This window comes from Tachypleus tridentatus, chromosome 13 (genome assembly GCF_004210375.1).
Source record: "Tachypleus tridentatus isolate NWPU-2018 chromosome 13, ASM421037v1, whole genome shotgun sequence".
In the NCBI taxonomy this organism is placed as follows: Eukaryota; Metazoa; Arthropoda; class Merostomata; order Xiphosura; family Limulidae; genus Tachypleus; species Tachypleus tridentatus.
The window spans coordinates 73329761-73345301 of NC_134837.1; the positions used below are offsets into that span (position 1 = coordinate 73329761).

Consider the following 15541-nt stretch of genomic DNA (forward strand, 5'->3'; position numbering starts at 1 on the left):
GGTTTTGGTGTAAACTAGATTCACCAAGTGAACTAAAATTTTGTTTCAATCTTTACATATCAGAATTAGGCTTATATTTCTTTATTTTTAGCCCAGTTTGTTTTTATTATTAATATCAATTATTTTACCTTTTGAAAGTCTTGAATTAAAAGCCCAACTCCTTTGTACAAGGGCCCGGCATGGCCAGATGGTTAAGATACTCGCATCGTAATCCGAGGGTGCATCAAAATCCACCATTCCTTTCAATGCTCTAGTCATCCATTTTATTTTTAGCATTACAACAGTAACAGTTAAGCCTACCTCTATAATTACACATATATATTCATTTCCAAAAAGCTCCTTTCTTCCACTGAACTGATCCCACAAGCCCAACAAGCCAATTTGTTCATCCTTACATAAGTCATAGCGAGCTACTTATATCTTCCTCCCCACATTATTTCTGGGTTGTATCTCTGACAAAATTAAGTTATGGCTTTTTTTTTCTTTAAATGCCTTTATGAACCACTCGTACTTATTAACTAGTCCCTCTGACCTACATTATTAAACCACCTACATGCACTACAAAAATGGCATGTCTCTTAGCCCCTTTATTATATCTTCTGCTCTTTCAGTTATATCCTTTATCTTTGACGCCGAGTAATATGATCCTATTTTTTCCCCTTATTTACCTCACAAACTATCCTATCCACATGCCGTGTTAAGAAATACCTATAACTTTCTTATCCACACCTTTCTCTGATCCTTTCCCCCCCAATAATTCCTCATATACAGAAGCGAAGGGTTGAAATTTGTTACTCAACAAAATAGGCTCATTATACTAAATTAACTACTTTATACTCTCTGTTACTATTTCGAATATTACTGTTAGCTCCTCCTAAAATCCTGCTTCCATTTACCACAATTTAATACTTTTCTCTACATATTTATTGCCTCTACTTTAATTAGGATGGATTCCAACTTTTTCTTCAACCTACAAACTCTAATGCAAATTTAAAACCTTCATTACTATCTTCTCCTAAAAGTACATGCCAGGCCCGAATTCACAAATAAAACCCACTTATCCCACCTACTACATCTAAAACTGTGAATGCTTAGCTCCAGTACTAGACTTAACCATCGTATTTATGGTTTTTGGAATTTCGCACAAGGCTACTAGGCTATCTGTGCTAGCCGTCCCTAATTTAGCAGTGTAAGACTAGAGGGAAGGCAAATAGTCATCACCACCCACCGCCAACTCTTGAGCTACTCTTTTACCAACGAATAGTGAGATTGACCGTCACATTATACACCCCCACGGCTGGGAGGGCGAGCATGTTTAGCACGACGCGGGCGCGAATCCGCGACCCTCGGATTACGAGTTGCACACCTTACGCGCTTGGCCATACCGGGCCCTATCGTATTTATACAGTTATAGCTTGAAAATATATACTTAATACCAAATATTAGTAGCCTATTGTTAACACTGTTACTATTAATCCTAACGTTTAAGAACCAACATTATTTTTGATCACTACTTTGATTTCACACTAAAGTTTCTCTTTAATTATATAGAACTTATACACAGAAATAATTTATTCGAATAATAAGCATAAGGTTAATAATAAAATGTATTTAGCCTGATTTATAATTATCTATATCTGTAAGTTATATAATTTGAAGCTGAATTTAAAACACCAAGAGACATTAAACAAGTTTTTAGGCTGTATTTATCTAATAAAACAACGTATATATCCTCTTCTACGACTTACAAGTTGAAAATACCGTTACATGTACTAAGCCTATTTTAACGTTGTTGTCTAATTCACACTACGAAATTCTCAGTTAAATCTTTTACCGCTTTACTTTTATTTGACAAAAATACTATAGTTATTTAACCCAAATTACTACAAATTATGAGAATCAAATACCTTTCACAAACCTGTAAGAGGTAAACTATCCAACGTTGTCCTTTATACTTATTAATACTTTAGAAGTGAATAAAAATTCCGTAACCGGTGGACTTTCGAAAAATGTAGCATTCTTCTTCTAGGTCGAACTCAGTCCACCTTTCTCAAACGCTTGTTTTTCGGATTTTTATTCATTTCCATCAGGACTTTTTGAATCTACATGTTTTTCTAACATCACGAATATAATTACTTCAGAGCACACTTTGACAAAACAAATTATTATTCTTTATCTATACTGTTCTATCACTGTGAAAGTCACTTTATAAATCGTCCCTAACGAGTACCTTAATAATATCGTTCTCCAGCTTCCCTTTCACTAAATTACTTTAACTTCATCTTGCACTCTATCCGCACGTTTATAAAACACGACTAGAAAAATCCCATTTATTGCCAACAATGTTCATGCAATGAGAAAATTTAGAAGATTTCAGTGAGCTAACGTCAACAGTATTACAAAAAGTCCAGTAAAACAAACTGCATACACAGAGTTGTTAGATGTTTTCTTATAACAAGTTTACACTGATCTATCAGCTGTATATAACCAAGGAATCGAACTCCTGATTTTAATATTTTAAATTCGAAGACTACCGCTGTCTACCGTGAGAGAAGTTACCTAACGAAACATTACAATATATTTTTTTAAATAATTAACTTTTAAACTAGCCTTCTATATTTAACAGTAATGTTCGCGTCCCGCTGCAACTTCTGTTTTAAACAAAATACTTAATATTAATCATTGAATATTATATTACCATTTCAATAATTTCTAAGAAATTTAAATAAATAACCTAGTTGTTGTTTTGGAATTTCGCACAAAGCTACTCGAGGGCTATCTGTGCTAGCCGTCCCTAATTTTGCAGTGTAAGACTAGAGGGAAGGCAGCTAGTCATCACCACCCACCGCCAACTCTTGGGCTACTCTTTTACCAACGAATAGTGGGATTGACCGTCACATTATACACCCCCACGGCTGGGAGGGCGAGCATGTTTAGCGCGACGTGGCCGCGAACAGCGACCCTCGGATTACGAGTCGCACGCCTTACGCGCTTGGCCATGCCAGGCCAAATAACCTAGTTTTTAACAGACTTCTGTGATGTCATCTTTGGATCTATTATACTCTTCGTGAAATGCTTTGCAAAAGAAAATTAACAGGGATGACTTGTATTCTTGAATAGCTAAATAATAAGTCTTGCGAGCCAGGAGCCCTAAAGCTTCTTTACACATTCTTTTAATGTTAAAGAAAATTTGTGTTAATTTTTGTAGGTTTATCTTTTATTCCGCGATTACAATTTTCAAAATTTACCGTGAAAGATGTAATTCCGCAAAACTAGTTTCAATGCCAGCAATCTTGAAAAATAACTACAAGCACTTTAGATGGAATCCACATTAGGTTATAGATCAGTTGATGTGATACTGGACTGTGCATTGTATACTAAAAAAGCTATGTCAATAGTTCGGTGGTTCATATTTACCCAGTTAGTTTGTTTTCATACGTTCCTTACCCAGTTCCAAAACAATGACTGACTTTGTATATTTTCACTTTCAATTAGAGCAAGATGTTTATTTGCTGAAAGAACATGTTGACTGTTTGTATTCTTTTATATTTTTTACTTTTGATCAGGTTGTAAAAATTGTTGTTTGAACAAACTGGTGTTAACAAATCTCAGTTTTATGTTGAGTTTTACAGTTTATACATAGCGAGAGAAAAAAAACAAGTTCGGAAGTATTGACTTATTTCAAATTTTTATGTTTTACTGTATCATAAAGCTCAGAAATCAAAATAATCCTGAGTTACGTAATTTACTACATAGTTATCACATCAACGAGGATACGTGTAACAGTAATACTGCGACTTCGGCTTCTTAAGTAAACTTATTAATTTTCTCTCCACGCAGTTTAGTTTCGATGCATAAAGTTCAAGTAATCACAACTTCTTGTCAGTTCTTTCCAACACCTCGTAAGCTAATTGGCAGTTAATAGTTTTATGTAGAGAAGATGACACGCGATGTCTAATAATATAAAGCGAATCGTGTGATAGTTCAGAATTTCCCCCTCTAGTAGTTTAGCAAGGATGGGTAGATGTCACATACAGAAGAGATTTGGTGTGCAATACTAACTTATTTTCTAATAAATCTGGGCTCTTCCCTATTACATATATTTTACTGTGACTTAAGTTTCTGCAAAGATTTTAATTTTACTGAGTTTAGTTCAAACTTTTCTTTGTTACGTTTGTCATATTAAATTTAGGTTTATTTTTATTTTGAAACGTTTATCTTACAGGGGCACGCACCACTGCACTGGTGAGAGAGACAGGAAAAAATTCACAAAGATTACACTTTGTCTTCTAAAATCCAACAGGTAACAACAGACCCACCTGCCCATGTTATTAACTGTCATTGGGTTTTTGTAGTGAAAATAAAAACGTTATTCTCATGCCCTTTTTCACTGCAAATATACAATACAGAAAAAAATAACATATACAAATAACCTGTAACTGTTAATACATCGCATTAAAACAAAGACATAGCGACAACATGCAACTTAAAATATATCTCACAGAACAAGCACACAGAGAACACTACAAAAGTATTCACCCCCTGCAAAGTTTCCACATTTTGTTGCCATACGAGTCTGTGATAAAACTTTCAACTGGAGATTTATAATTAAAATCTACACAATTTACTCCAAACTCAGAAGAAAAAAAAGTGAATGTTACATATATGTAAGTACGTTATAATTTCAAAGAAAACTAGAATACCTTCAACCGCAAAAATATTTAATCACCTTTGTTACAATAATTCTAAACCAGTTCTGGTGCAAAATATTAGTTTCAAAGATCACAAAATTAGTGTAACAGTCTCTGTCTGTATGTAATCAAAGCGGTTTAAATTTAACATCTGAGTAAATGTATCTGTTCAAGCCACACCTCACACAGTGATATCGCCAACCAACCATAAGGGCATAGAGCTTTACAAAAAATTCATGGATAAAGTGATAGAGAATTTTACAGACAAGGAGAAGGTTATGTAATAATTTCGAAGTCACCAATTTTCCTTAAGTATGGTGAAGTCCGTTATTAAGAAGTGGAACATGGTTTATACCACCTAGTCACTGCCCAGATCAGACTGCCCTTCCACATTAAATAGCTGGGCAAGCATAAAATTGGGCAGGGATGTCACTGTGAAGCTAACAGTGACTTTGAAATATTTGTAAAGTTTCACAAATGAGACTGGATCAGTCTTCATACATCGACAATATTCTGTTCCCTACACAAATCTGGCCTGAAAGTGGCAAGAAAGAAGCCACTAGTGAAAATTATCATCTTAACTCTGATATGAAGTTTTCAACAAAGCAAGTACCTGATACTGCAGACACGTGGTAAAAGGTTTTGTGGTCAGACAAGACAAAAAATTGAATATTCTGGCTGAAATTCAAAGCACTAATCTGGTACTAGCCCAACACAACAAGGCACTCAGTCAACACCATCTGAACTGTTAAGCATTATGGTGCCAACAGCATATTATGAGGATGCTTCTCATCAGCAGAACTCCTGGGAAACTTGGGATAGAACAGAAGATGGATGGTGCAAAGCACAGATGAATACCAGTGAAAAGCAAGGGCCAATTTAAGCCTAAGTCCCAGCAAGCTAAAAAAAAAAAAAAAGGGGCCAGAAAAACTATAGTCATACAAATATTATACATCAAGCAAAATCATATAGGGATCCAATCAGCTTTAGTTAGCCATTAAATCCATCCACAGTGGAAAATCTGCTTAAGTCAGCCTAAAATCTGAAACACAATTGGAAAATTCACATTTCAGCAGGACAATAACCTGAAGCACAAAACCACACTGGAGGGGTTTCAAAAGAAGAAAGTGAATGTCTTGTAGCGGCCTAATCAAAGCCTTGATTTGAATCCAAAAACAAATTTATGGCACAATTTGAAGATTGCAGTCAATCAAAAACTAACTTGTCAGCATTGGAGCAATTTTGCCAGGAAGAATGTGCAAAAATGATACCATCTAAATGTGTAAATATGATAGAGACCAATCCCAAAGAACTCAAACCATTAATTAATGCTTTTGCCAAGTACTGACTTAGAGGGCCTGAATACTCACACAATCACCAAATTTAGTAGTTTTTTGAAAGTTTTACTGATATTTAACATCCTTCACAAATAACAATAAGTTTGATCATTAGAGACATGTATAAAAACAAGTTCATTAAAAAAAATTGTTTCACATTATTTGTATTTCATTAAAATAGCCCAGTGACTGCATTCTCAAGGGAAAACATGGCTATAACATAACAATATCCCTGCTTTGTGAAGATGTTATAATGCTATAACAATACTATAGACAAAGATGTAGCTTCATGATAATGACTGTCTTTATTGACAAACAAATATACAGAAGTTTTAACAATGTTCCTTTAAAGAAACCAACAGGCATACTATTGTAACAGGTCTTTAAATTAAGACAAATAAATAAATAAAAAAAAACATCTTAAATTTGGCTACTAGTTTCAGTTCTTTTAACCTACCTGCAAAACATTAAAACTATTTCTGAAAAATGTTAAAGATGAAATATTTTAATAAAAAGTCCTGTTTTAGTATTAGTTTTATTACAAGTGCATTGTTTTTACAGGAACACTCAACTCATGCTGCTGAATAATTATGTTTGAGGGAAAAAAAAAAAGACAGCAAACCCACAGTTTTATTTTTGAAAGCTACATAACTGCTATTAGTTACAAAAAATAGTATCTTACATAGCACACCCTTTCAAGCTGTCTCTACAAAAGACATCTAATGTGCTTTCACTGATAAAAAAATTTAATAACTTGAAAAAATATGTTTATATACCAGAAACATCACAAAATATTACTCATATTTTCAAACAAAATCTGTATAGTACACACACCAATATAAAATTCGTTCCAAAATTACAAATGAGACTGTTTATCAAGGCTTCCTTTTAATAACATAAGAAAATATTACCTTTGTACTGAGTTTAATTTTCAGGAAGGAACACAACAATAAAGTACTCCTGGGTAAGATAAATTATTCACACATAATACACTGGATTCTGCATATTCTGATTTGTATGAGCAACTCAATAAAGCCGTTTTGGTGCAGTACTACTGAAAGACACTAGGCTAACCAGGACAATGCTGAAATTGAAATTCAAATAAAATCCAAGCAGGGTTTACTGAAACAAACCTACATTTATTACTACAAAAATTCCCAAAGAAAGTTGATTAAATTTTTTCCCTTAAGTTCTGAAAATACCAATACATTTTTTAGACAAAAAAAAATTTTAACAAAACTCATACTGTTAACCCATTCATGTTACACAGTCAATACCAATATATTTTATGATATAATAACAAAATCACTAACATCAAAGAAATTAGATCACCATAAATATATTTGGAATTTCTTCTTAGAGCAATAGCAATTTATCGAAAGAAAGAAAAAAAAACACCAATTACAAAATGTATACATGTACAATCAATATTCATGGCCTTACTTGGATAAAACACAATTAAAACCACATATACAGTAAAAAGCTGCTTAAAATACACTCAAGTTAAACAGGTTCTAGTTCATATTTATATATCTAAATTCGCAACATCATTAAGAGCACCATAACAGGAAAAGAACTGCCGTGAACAGTCACTTGCTTGAAATAGGCTACTCTCTGCTTTTGCTGATAATCTACAATCTATACTTGGGCTCTTTGTTGGAGATATCACTGCACATCCCACAAAAGCCTCAATTACAACCTCTGTATGATCTCCAAAATTCAAGGAATACTCTGTCAGATGGTAATGTGGGTCTATAACGGCATGATAAGATGTACAGTGGTGTGTTATGTCCATTTCAGCCTGGGCACGAGAAATAAAACTTGCTGCAAAACCACAACCATTACATTTAAACAGCCATTTTGTTGGTTCCTTCTGAAAATGTGGAAAGTTTCTGTCTCCAGTGGAGAAAAACTTAAATGGTGAAAGTGGGGAAGCACTACAGTTTGGCTCCTGTATGGGAATTCTACACTTTTTTGCTGATGAGAGAAGTGGTGAAATGTTATTGGTAATGGGTAAATATCTTTCACCTTCAGAAAATTTCAAGCACTGACCAGCTTGGAGATTATCATGTACACCTAAACTTGTAAATGACAACAAATTCCTGGGAGTGTTTATCTTCTGGGAACTATTAAGTATCCCTACTGTGTGTTGGTCTCCCACAGAACTGTGTGGCATGTAGTGAAGATTGTCTGTTGATCCTTCAGTGGCTATGACTGGCTGGTTGATTTCAAAATGTTTCAATTTCTTTTGTTTGTTATAAAAGTGACTTGAATTACAGCTATACAAGCTATTGTATCTGGTTTTCTGGGAAGCTCTTGAGGAATGTCTGACCAGATGACTATTAAGACAAGTACCAACCTTCAAAGTACAAGGGTTCAAAATGGGAGGGACATCATCTCCAATGCATATATTTGTTTCCCAATTTGTTGCACTAATGGGCTCTTGTTTCTCCTTATTTTCTACAGAAATTGGTGTCTGTTTAATAGGAGGTGACAGATAATTATTACTAATTCCATATTTGCAACATTTACTACTTCTGTTAGTGCTGTTGAACACGGTAGTTTGACTGTTTTCCCAAAAAGCTACTTCTTTTTGATTTTTCAGTAATTTTCGAGCTGTGTTCCACCCATTTGAAACTGGAGTTTTTACTGTATGTGCTGGTAAATGTTGAAATACAACTTTAGATCTATATCCAGAAGTTAAACCATTTCTCAATACCTTTACACTGCATTCATTATATTTAAATTTAGTTTTGAGCTTTTCAAGTTCCTTTGCTATGTCAATAAGTTTTACACAGCAACGAGGCAGCTTTAAGACTGTAATCTGTTTGCGGTGGGACATGGAAGAACTAAACCTTAAAGGTAGCCAAGGTTTCTTGGTATGAGTATCTTTTGTTTCACTTGACAGACTAGATAGTTTTCCTAGTAACTGTTTAAATAACTCTTTCTTGGGATGGTCTAAGAATGAATAAGTAAAGCTTAAGTTACTTCCTAAAGCTTCCGATTCATTTTGCTCTTCTCTATTTACTATACTGTGTTTATTCATCTGTTCAGTAGTACTACTGTGGTCAGAGGTCTTTGAAAACATCCGAGTTGTACGATTTTTGTTGAGAACGATAGTCATGGCTGACTTGGTTTCAAGGTCTGTACCTAACTTTCTAGAGGATGTGAAAGAGTTAAAAGATGAATGTTTACCTAAAAAACAATTATCTTTCTTACTAGTGGATAAATTCTGGTTTCCAGAACTGACTGTTTGAGAGAGTATAAGGCTACTGTGGAGATCAGAATTATTTTTATTTTCTTCACAATTAATTATCTCATTATCTAGTTCTTTTTGTGTTTTATTAGAAGCCATTTCTAAAGTGTCAAACTCCATTACTTTCAGCTTAAGTGATAAGGGTAAGAACACCAGAATAGGTTTCTTTGAAGATGATAAAATAGACTTCGAACTATCCATAAATTGTACTTCATAGAGATCATCCTTGTGACATGGTTTTGCCCTTCTTTTATTGATATAATGATCTTTACTCAACCATTTTTGTATCTCTTGCTTAGTTAGCCATTTCATTTTCACCGAAACTTTTTTGCAGAGTCTCTTCAGTTCTCTTCCCTGTTTGTTCAAACCTACAACAAAAGATGTCATACAAAATTATACATCTCATTTAATGCTAAAATTGTCCAAATCCTTTTTCTAAAAAATTTACAAATAATTTGCCAAGAACAATTTAAAATTACAATACTAGCATATCTGTAATTCATACTACCTACTATTATTATTTAATTCAAATTGTAAACTGCTGGTTATTACCATAGCAATTTGATATATAAAAAACAAAATAAAACACAAAATTTAGGGTTCAAACAAACATCACCAATAAAATTAACGAGAAAAAAAAAAGTATTATTTACTATGTCTTTTTTTCAATGAGATGTTTTAAATATACAGAATAAATATTTATGTGTATATCAAAAATTAAAATAATAATTTTAACAGCCTTAGTGCCCAATGAAAATGCATCTTGTTTAGTTGTGCAAGATGTAAAAATATTACAAAGACTGTTTTAACTCATAAAATTATACTTGGATAATAAAAAAAAAGCTGTCATAAGTATACAGCAATATACATTGGTACAATATGAACCTAAGATTAATTGTAAAATCTGCGATACAAATAAAAATCAACATGTGCAAATTATCTCTATAAAAAAAAATATATAAAATCTACACTGCATGGAAACAAAACTATTATTATAGTGCATGTGCAAGAATAATGTTTAATTCTGTAATGAAATACATTTATCTTGATAGGAGCTTCTACAGTAATCATATACATTAGTTTTGTTATGCATCAAATGCTGCCACCTGTAGCAATTATCTTAGTTCCACAGTGTGAAAGTAAAAAACATGAGCAAAAAACAAACTTTTGGCATCAAAACACAAAAATATAGACCTTTTTTAAGTTACATTAATTAATAAAGTATTTTAGACAAATATAAATCATAATGTTCTGTACATATATTTGTCATTCCTGAACTATATTTACTGTTCTCTGGTAGGTAAGTTAGATGTAGACGTTTCCTACTAAATGCTGCAAGAAATGAAACTTTCTACAACATGTCTTCAGGAGTGCTAATAAAAAAATCAGCAGCCAATTTACCTTAAAATGTTTCCAAACAAAGTACTGCCTAACAACAAACAAGACTTTACACTAGAAAAAAAACAGCCCACCAATAAAATCAGTTTCCCAGTTCAACAATCATTAAAATCAAGGCATCTCATTCTTCATAATATCCAAATATTTATATCTACTTAAAATACAAACAAGAAAATAAGACTTTTCCCATGATTCAGCTGAAAGTAAGTTCTAAGTGCCCCATTTTGATCCTCAAACTAAAATCTTAATACTTCAACCAGTACTCATAAAATAGTGTGTATAAACTCAAAACCACAGACTTAAAAGCTTGCCTTTTATCATCTCCTAAATGAAAAATTAAACAGCTTTTTATTTAGCTAAGTTTATAGAGTTATGTTAAAAACTTTACAAAATAAAAATAATATACTAAGATACTACACCACAATTATTATATTTTTATTTATATAAACATTGTTTATATAAAGTGTAGTCAAAATTTGACCCTTAACACATGCACAACAGGGTGAAAGTGTATATGTCACAACCTTTTAAATGATTAGATTCAAAAGTTAATTAAGTATTTTATTATCAATGTATGTAAATATATTTTATGTTAAAATATAGTTTACACTTCTAAAAGTAATCTTAGTTAAGTTTTAACCCTTTAATTTCAAAAGAAAATTCTCAGTCTTCTCACTTCTGTGTCAAATGTATTTGCACTTCAATTCCTCTATTTCGGAATGTTCTAAAATCAGATATAAAGCTGGTGAAACTTACAACCCAAAAGAAATATGAACTACCCACATTGATAAGCAAGAACATAAATTTTGAAACTCTGACTTTGTTATTTCTGAGATATCAATAAATTTCTTAAACCCATTACAGAAGTCCCATCCATCCTTTCACACATCTCAAGAAAATTACTTAAATCACACCTACATATCTAAAATGCATATTTTAAAGCTACACAAGTTTCTATTTTAATAACTAACTTTGTGAAAATAAAACGAGAACTACTAGTGAATATAAAAGTCATCTGGGCTTCATGTTTGTGTTTGTAACAAACAACTAATGGATTTGCTTGTTTGTAACAAACAACTAATGGATTTGCTTGTTTGTTTGTTTTGAATTTCATACAAAGCTACATGAGGGCTAGCTGCATGAGCTTATCCCTAATTCAGCAGTGTAATACTCGAGAGAAGGCAGCTAGTCATCACCACCCACTGTCAATTCTTGGGCTACTCTTTAACCAACAAGTAGTGGGATTGACCGTCACATTATAACACCCCCACAGCTGAAAAGACGAGCATGTTTGGTGTGACGGGGATTCAAGCCCAAGACACTCGGATTACGAGTCGAACGCCTCAACCACCTGGCCATGCCAGGAGCCAACTAATGTAGTCTTGCTGAGATTTACTGCTTTTGACAGAGGAGAATAGTCCAAAGTATAAGGCATCAGACCATAAAATTAAAAGAAGGCAAACATTAACAGTTGAAACTTTGGATTTAATAGCATTGAAAATTTCACAAAAGGATACATTCAAAGAATTAAAAAGATGCTGTTACTTTTATACCATGTTTTCCAACTTTTATTTCATTGTACATTAAAAACTTCACTAAAGTTAGTGTCAAAACAAAGAAAATAATAGGCAAAAACAAAACTTTAACAAAAACTTCTGATATTCACTTAAGATGTTCTAGAGGTTGGTCAAATTAAATACAAAAACTGTGAGATGAAATTAAGTATCTTTATTCTTAATATGAAAGTTACCTTTCACTCAATGTTTACTAAAAGTTTACCAAATTCTAGTAAATTCTGCACTACAATGAATATTACTATGTGCAACTTCATAGAAAATGGGTTGGTCTAAACCCTAAGGGAACGAAGCCAAGCTCATAGAGTTGACATAACAAATGGACTAAACCACATGGGAAACAGAATAAAAACTTACTATAAAGATTACTTAATCCTTCCTCTATCACATTTCTGATACCCAAGTAATGTTATGTGAATAGAAATTTGATGTGAGCCAAATACACAGGCATCAAACATCAATGATGCCAGTCCACATCACTAAATTATGCATGTATATAATTCTTATGAAGTATAATCAATCCTCCATACAGCTATTCTCCTGGTCTCATTCATTATCCTTTTCTTATGTGTTGTTAATTCTCAGTTCTTACTCCATGTAAAAGAATTTCTTAAATTTTAATGCCACTAGAATGTTATGTGCTTTGCCTCCTAATTGAAATATAGTTCTGAGGATTCACTAGTTCAAAATGTAGAATTTCAGTTTTCTTCAATGCTGTTTTTTTTATATAAGTAAGAAAACATGCTTACACATTGTTCACTAAAATACAAAAAACAGACACCTCATTATCAGCAAATGTTAACTGTTAGTGTCATTTTATACTGGTTATAAATAATGTCATAAATATCACAGAAAACTATTGACAAGTTGCAAAAAAGAGGACACAACAGGTGGGTGTGGCAAATGGGTCCAATTTTCTAGTTTCAGTCTCCATAAGCAAATAAGCAGGAAGGCTATAAAAATTATGCTTTGCCTGAATAATATGTATATCATAATGAGTAATTTATATTAAATTGCATACTTTTTAAACAAGGTAGTATATAAATTAGAGAAAATGTAAAATCCAGAAAGCAAATGTCACAATTTTTATACCAGGGGAGATTAAAAATGTTAAAAATATTTCTTTATGTAATAAAGAACTTAATACTAAAATAATATTAAAATTTGATTTATTAACTATGTTTTGATGTCAAATTTATTTGTATACAATGATAATAACCTAGCTTAATTAGAATTTGAATGTAAGTCTGTAAAAGGTTGTGACATGCACACAGTGACCTACCGTTATTAAACGTTAAAACCACATTTATTTCCACAAGAGAAAGGTGTAATAACTCTTTATCAATGAGTTATATCCCATCTTTATTTAAATTTGTATTACTGTTTTCATAAAACAGGATTAAACCTTTAAAAACACGAAAAAAAAAAGTTTGTTATTTGTGGTGGCCTAATCTTTTCTCTTGTCTGTTTTGAATATAAAACAATATTTCATACAATATGGAAATAATTTCTCACCTGTCTGTAAAACTCTTAACCTTTCACGACGTTCACGAAAACTGAAAGAGTACAGATGAGAAGAACTTTGACGATTCTTTTTTAAGGGACGATAAGTGATTGGATATTTTGTTAGCGTATCTCTGCTCCTCAAATGTGGAAATTTGTGTATGTCAGAGTGAAGGCTAACCACAGAAAATTTACAATACTTTTCACATTTGTTAATGCTCAGAAGAGAAGAATTTTGTTCAACCAATAAATGTTTATTAAGACTAAGAACCTGTTGACCAAGAGGGGAACAAAGGTCTACGTATTCAAAGATCCGATTAGCATGACTGTGATAATTTAACTTTATCAAATTTTGTAACTGAGAAGTGGTATCTGTACGAGAAATCTTTCTCAATGGAAAAATTTGTTTTAAACTTTCAAAGTCGCCCTTGTCAACGAGAGATTTTTCCATCAAGTTGAAAGCCCGAAGAAACGAGTTCTGATCTATGCACTCATCTGAAAGGTCTTCACAGAAATAAAGTGAAGAAGAGACAGTTGATATGTCTGATGAAGTATCAAAAGTGTCTGGTTTTTCTGGGTAACTGTAACAAACATCAGAAAAAAATTTTTTTTCAACTTCTAAAATTACACAAATACAGGACAATATTAAGAGAAAGAAAAAGATGGTAATTTTACTTTGTGTTTCATATTTTTATTTAACTGGTACAAAGTAATAATGGTTTACATAATACTTTTTGGAATAATTTAATAAATGCGAATGGCTTCTAATGAGCTTGAAAATAAAACCTTTTGCAAATTAGTACCTGAGAAGCACAGATTTCCTCAAAATATTTCTTACGAAATGTGAATACTCACTTTTCTTCATATGAAAACAGTATACTACCCAGTGATGAAACACAAACTGACACTGGAGGGTCCCTGCTAGGATGGACATGCATACCCTGTACTCCATACCCATCTCTTCCTTATTTGTGAATATAAAACAAAGAAACAAAATTAGTACAAATAACCAAATAAACAGAAATTCTAACATTAATTTCCCAGTGTGAATAACAAATGTATCACTTCCAATTAATTCTCAAATGTAGTTAATGCTAAATTAACTAAATTAAATTGCTTTTTTTGAAGTTTTATAATATATTTGTTCAGAGCTCTTACATAAAGAAACTAGCAAAAGCAGCATGTGTAAAGATGACTCCAGATAACATACATATTTATTTGTTAAAGCTATTAACATTTGTCTAAGCGTTTTACATATTACAACTGTAAAGGAAAAAAAAAAAATTAACAAGGAATACACATTGCCATAATATTTATGTAAAAGACACAACTCTTTCAATTGACAATTACTGTTTAAAATAATCAGCTTGGTGTCATGAACATACCTTTATTATGTAAACTGTTTAAAAAATGTCAGGTCTTTATGTTTCTTTACAATACTGCAAGCATGTAAACAATGTGAAAAGTAGGTGGTCTTGACTGGAGTCTATTGTCATGCTACAAGGCTAAATGAGTAAGTTATACCTTACATCATTGTGGTTTATTACTATGCTTTTATTATAATCCACATCAAATGACTCAACTAATAACCAAAATGGATGTAGCACAATTATTTTTAATGAACTTTCATCTTTAAAGTAATATCTAATTAATAACAATCAAAAAATTATTTATAAAATGAAATTTGATACAAGTTTTAATACAGCTGTGTTCAGCCAATGAATCATTTTGTTTCTTTTTAAACCCTTCTACTTATATCCTATTTTATTACATACTGTACCA

At 32.2% G+C, this 15541-nt stretch overlaps 1 protein-coding gene across 7 annotated transcripts in view; it reads right to left on the reverse strand.

Annotated features, from left to right (window-relative positions):
- Positions 1-6310: 6310 nt before the first annotated feature.
- LOC143236935 (uncharacterized) overlaps positions 6311-15541 on the reverse strand; it is a 40022-nt gene continuing 30791 nt past the window's right edge. For 2 of the 7 annotated variants that reach the window (XM_076475638.1, XM_076475639.1), the window contains exons 3-6: positions 15145-15264; positions 14615-14723; positions 13772-14340; positions 6311-9652 (exon numbers count right to left, since the gene is read on the reverse strand). In XM_076475638.1, the coding sequence (XP_076331753.1) occupies positions 7554-9652; positions 13772-14340; positions 14615-14697 (2751 nt within the window). In that variant the 5' untranslated portion in view covers positions 14698-14723; positions 15145-15264 and the 3' untranslated portion in view covers positions 6311-7553. Of the gene's footprint in view, positions 9653-13771; positions 14341-14614; positions 14724-15144; positions 15265-15541 lie in introns of those variants that run through there. The other 5 variants (XM_076475635.1, XM_076475637.1, XM_076475636.1 and 2 more) reach the window with 3 other exon arrangements.